Source organism: Nicotiana tomentosiformis, chromosome 12 (genome assembly GCF_000390325.3).
Source record: "Nicotiana tomentosiformis chromosome 12, ASM39032v3, whole genome shotgun sequence".
NCBI lineage: Eukaryota > Viridiplantae > Streptophyta > Magnoliopsida > Solanales > Solanaceae > Nicotiana > Nicotiana tomentosiformis.
This window is the reverse complement of record NC_090823.1, coordinates 34,259,363-34,262,067: the sequence shown is the minus strand read 5'-3', so window position 1 is coordinate 34,262,067 and position 2,705 is coordinate 34,259,363. Positions and strand designations below refer to the sequence as shown.

The 2,705-nt window shown below is 46.1% G+C and overlaps 1 protein-coding gene across 1 annotated transcript; it reads right to left on the bottom strand.

The window, feature by feature from the left end:
• Positions 1-675: 675 nt before the first annotated feature.
• On the bottom strand, positions 676-1,884 carry LOC138902456 (uncharacterized). Its single transcript, XM_070190325.1, has 2 exons — positions 1,790-1,884; positions 676-1,174 (listed from the first exon to the last, which is right to left on the bottom strand). Exons 1-2 carry the CDS (start codon positions 1,882-1,884, stop codon positions 676-678), a joined length of 594 nt encoding a protein of 197 aa, XP_070046426.1.
• Between the last annotated feature and the right edge of the window lie 821 nt (positions 1,885-2,705).

Below are 2,705 nucleotides of genomic sequence, written 5' to 3'. Positions count from 1 at the left end.
TTATGCCTTCTACCGATAAAACATGCCCCAAAAAGGCAACTGAGTCTAACCAAAATTCACATTTTGAAAATTTGGCATATAACTGATTATTCTTCAAAGTCTGAAGCACACTCCGAAGATGTTGCTCATGCTCCTCTCGATTGCTGTAGTAAATCAAGATATCATCACTGAATACAACCACAAAAGAATCCAAATAGGGTTTGAATACCCGAATCATCAAATCCATAAATGTTGCTGGGGCATATGTCAACCCAAATGACATTACTTGGAATTCGTAATGCCCATACCTAGTCCGAAAAGATGTCTTAGGGACATCGGATGCCCTAATCTTCAACTGATGGTAACCAGACCTCAAGTCGATCTTTGAAAACACCTTGGCACCCTGAAGTCGATCGAATAAGTCATACTTGTTCTTGATAGTAGCCTTGTTCAACTGCCGATAATCTATACACATTCGCATTGAACCATCTTTTTTCTTTACAAATAATACTGGTGCACCCCAGGGAGAGACACTAGGTCTAATGAATCCTTGATCGAGCAAGTCTTGTAACTGCTCCTTCAATTCTTTCAACTCTGGCGGGGCCATACAGTATGGTGGAATAGAAATGGGATGAGTGCCCGGAGCCAAATCAATATAGAAGTCAATATCTCTGTCGGGTGGCATTCCCGACAAATCTACAGGAAATACTTCTGGAAATTCACAAACAACTGGTACTGAGTACATAGAAGAAACATCCGCGCTGGATCACGAATATAAGCCAAATAGGCTAGACACCCTTTCTCGACCATACGCTGAGCATTCATATTAGAAATAACCCTGCTGGTAGAATGACCAAGAGTTCCCTTCCACTCTAACCGAGTTAACCCCGGAATGGCTAGGATCACTGTCTTGGCATGACAATCCAATATAGCATGATACAGTGATAGCCAATCCATACCAAAGATGACATCAAAATCTACCATATCAAGAAGTATAAGATCCACACTAGTCTCAAGACTACCAATAATAACCACACATGAAAGATAGATATGATCTACTACAACAGAGCCTCCCACCGGTGTAGATACACACACAGAAGCACTCAGAGAATCACAAGACACAACCATATATGATGCAAAATAGGAGGACACATAGGAATAAGTAGATCCTAGATCAAATAGAACGGAAGCATCTCTATGGAAAACTAGAATAATACCTGTGATCACAGCATTAGATGACTCGGCCTCAGGCCTAGCTGTAAAAGCATAAAATCGGGGCTGAGCCCCACCACTCTGAACTGTGTCTCTGGGACGGCCTCTAACTGGCTGGCCTCCACCTCTAACGGTCTTACCTTCACCTCTAATGGCCTGACCTCCACCTCTAGCTGTCTGACCCCTACCTCTAACTGGCTGAGCAGGCGGTGAAGCAACCGGTGCCTGTATGATGGCACGGGAATCCTGCCGAGATCTGTTACTCAACAACCTAGGGCAATATCTCTTGATGTGACCAATGTTCCCACACTCATAACACCCATCCCGATACCGTGGCTACTGAAGCTGAAGATGACCCGAACGGGCCGGATAACCGATGTAGTGACTCTGGAGTGGTGGTGCACTGATAGGAGCTGAATGTGCACTAAATGCTAGCTGCCCAAAGTAAGGTATAATAGGACCGTGACTCCCTGAAGCAGCGGGAGATGTCTGAAGTGTTGAATGAAATGGTCTGGGAGGATGACCCCTACCAAAATTACCCCTGCCTCCAAACTAGGCAACACTAAAACCACTGAATTGACGAGGACTATTATCATACCTCTGCCCTCTCTCCTGTGCAAGAACCATCTTGATCCGCCTCGCGACATTAGCATCTGCCTGAAAGTAAATCTCACTTCCGGTTTCTTTGGCCATCTGAAGTCTGATAGGGTGAGTGAGCCACCCAATAAACCTCCTCACTCTCTATACCTAAGCAGGTAGTAAAAGGAGAGCATGACAGGCTAAATCCACAAGACGGGACTCATACTGAGTAACAATTATACTGTCATGCTGTACACGCTAAAATTGCTTGCGGTAATCCTCTCTCAGTGTGATAGGAAGGAACTTCTCCAGAAATAGCTGAGAGAACTGCTCCCAGGTAAGTTCAGGCAATCCGACTGGTCTGGTCAATGTATAATCGCTCCAACACTTCTTGGTGGACCCCGTCATCTGAAATACAGCAAAATCGACCTCATTGGTCTCCACTATACCCATGTTCCGCAGCACCTCATAGTAGCGATCAAGATAATCCTGTGGGTCCTCAGAAGGTGTACCACTAAAGCGAACTGGAAAGAGCTTAGTGAACTTATCCAGTCTGAATAAGGCCTCAAAATACATGGCGGGCCTATCACCGGTCTATGCCGCAACAACTGGCTGAACTACCCCAACCGGCGGGGTTGCTGGAGCCTAATTCTTGGGATCCATCTGCTCCGGAGCGGGAGTAGTGGGAGTTTTTGCTCCTCCCCCAGCCTGTGAGACGGCTGGTGGAATTGGAAATGTACCATTCTGGGCCACGCCCTCCATAAGACTCACCAATCGGACTAGAGCGTCCTGAAGCACTGGAGTAGCTATGAATCCTTCCGGGACCTGAACTGGTCCAACTGGTACATTCTTAAATGGAACTTCCTCTTGAAGATTCACCTGAGGTTCTACAACAGGTGTTGCTGCTCGAGCTCTAGACTGAGCTCTACCTCTGC

Bases quoted from the DNA above. Each gene is read 5' to 3' on its own strand.
- LOC138902456 (XM_070190325.1), bottom strand. From the start codon at position 1,884: ATGGCCAAAGAAACCGGAAGTGAGATTTACTTTCAGGCAGATGCTAAT. The intron at 1,175-1,789 runs GTATGATAATAG...AGTTTTCCATAG, and splicing joins GCACAGGAGAGAGGGCAGAG to AGATGCTTCCGTTCTATTTG.